The following is a 1,269-nucleotide window of genomic DNA, read 5'->3' on the forward strand; positions in this document are numbered from 1 at the left end:
CACAGCACCAGGACTGAACCTGGCTTCCCTGCCTACAGGCTGGTGCCCTTCTTCTGGGAGGTCTTCCTGTCCCCCTTCCCTGCTTGGGGTTTCCCTGGCTGCCCGGGACAGGGAAGACCACCAGCTAAAGCAGACAAGGGGCAGGACCTGCCCCTGCAACAATGCCCAGTGTCCCTTACAAGGCCTTTAATGCATCCAAAGAAAGCACAGCCATGTCTTCAGGGACCCTCAGTCCCATAAAGAAGCAGAAAGTGACTAGACACTGTGCTCAGATCAGAAACCAAGGGATAGTACGATCATACCTGGCAGAGGCACAACTGCCCAGAGGGTCTTCCCTTTCCTCTCCCTCCCTCTTGTGTGTTCTCGTTCTCTCTCTCTCTCTCTCTCTCTCTCTCTCTCTCTCTCTCCTCCCCACACTCTGTACAGTCAAGAAGAGAAGTTCTGATAACAGGAAGTCAGGGGGAACTCCAGGCACTGTGACCTTGATGACAGATGCAGTGTGGTTTGGGGGGTAGAGTACCAGTACAGGGTATACAAGGAACACATTTCAAGGCAGAATAATAATAATTATTATAATAACAATATTATACATCCAGGACAAACCTAGCTGCCCCAACCCAAATGCAAAATCTGTATTCCAGTACAGTCCGGTGGCTAGAGGGAGGGGGTCCCCACCTGCCCCCCCAAGGCCTTACTCATACTAGCTCCCTGAGGAGGGGCCTGCCCCTCCTCCTGCTCCCTGATGAAGCTTGGCACAGGGTGGGGAGGCTGGCACTGCCAACACCGCCCCCCTGTGATGGGCATGCCAGCACAGGGTAGAGAAAGAAAGGAGGGGAGCCCCACCTCCCCCCAGTGGCCTGGCTGCAAGGGATGGAGGGGCAAGCCTGTGAGGGACCAAGGGGTGGTAGCTGTGGGGTGTGGCTACTCAGAGCCCCTCTCCGAGCCCTCCTGGCTCTTCCTTCGGGCCTGCCCGTGGCAGGAAGGGGCCAGGGACACGCACAGCACAGACAGGGCATGCAGAGCGGGACCATGGCATGCTTGGCCCGCCAGGTGCCATGCGGCCAGCCTGGACTGTTGGACGGCCGTCAGAGGGCAGAGTGGGCGGTGGAGTCCAAGGGGCCCCTCTTGGGCTGGGCTGATGATTCAGTCTGTGGTGGGGCCTCCTGGGAGTTGGGCCCTGGGGCAGGCAGCTGCAGAAATTCTGGGAGCACCAGGTCCTCTTTGCGCAGAAGGCCCCTTTGGTCGTGGGCCCCGCTGCTTTGTACCCGG

At 58.6% G+C, this 1,269-nt stretch overlaps 1 protein-coding gene across 1 annotated transcript in view; it reads right to left on the minus strand.

Moving 5' to 3' along the window:
* Positions 1-545: 545 nt before the first annotated feature.
* The window catches only part of RGS14 (regulator of G-protein signaling 14), a 31,180-nt gene continuing 30,456 nt past the window's right edge, over positions 546-1,269 (minus strand). Inside the window, exon 12 of the mRNA XM_015563364.1 lies at positions 546-1,269. Coding sequence (XP_015418850.1) covers positions 1,086-1,269 — 184 coding nt within the window. The 3' untranslated portion in view covers positions 546-1,085.

The sequence above is a fragment of the Myotis davidii genome, unplaced genomic scaffold (assembly GCF_000327345.1).
Source record: "Myotis davidii unplaced genomic scaffold, ASM32734v1 scaffold438, whole genome shotgun sequence".
NCBI lineage: Eukaryota > Metazoa > Chordata > Mammalia > Chiroptera > Vespertilionidae > Myotis > Myotis davidii.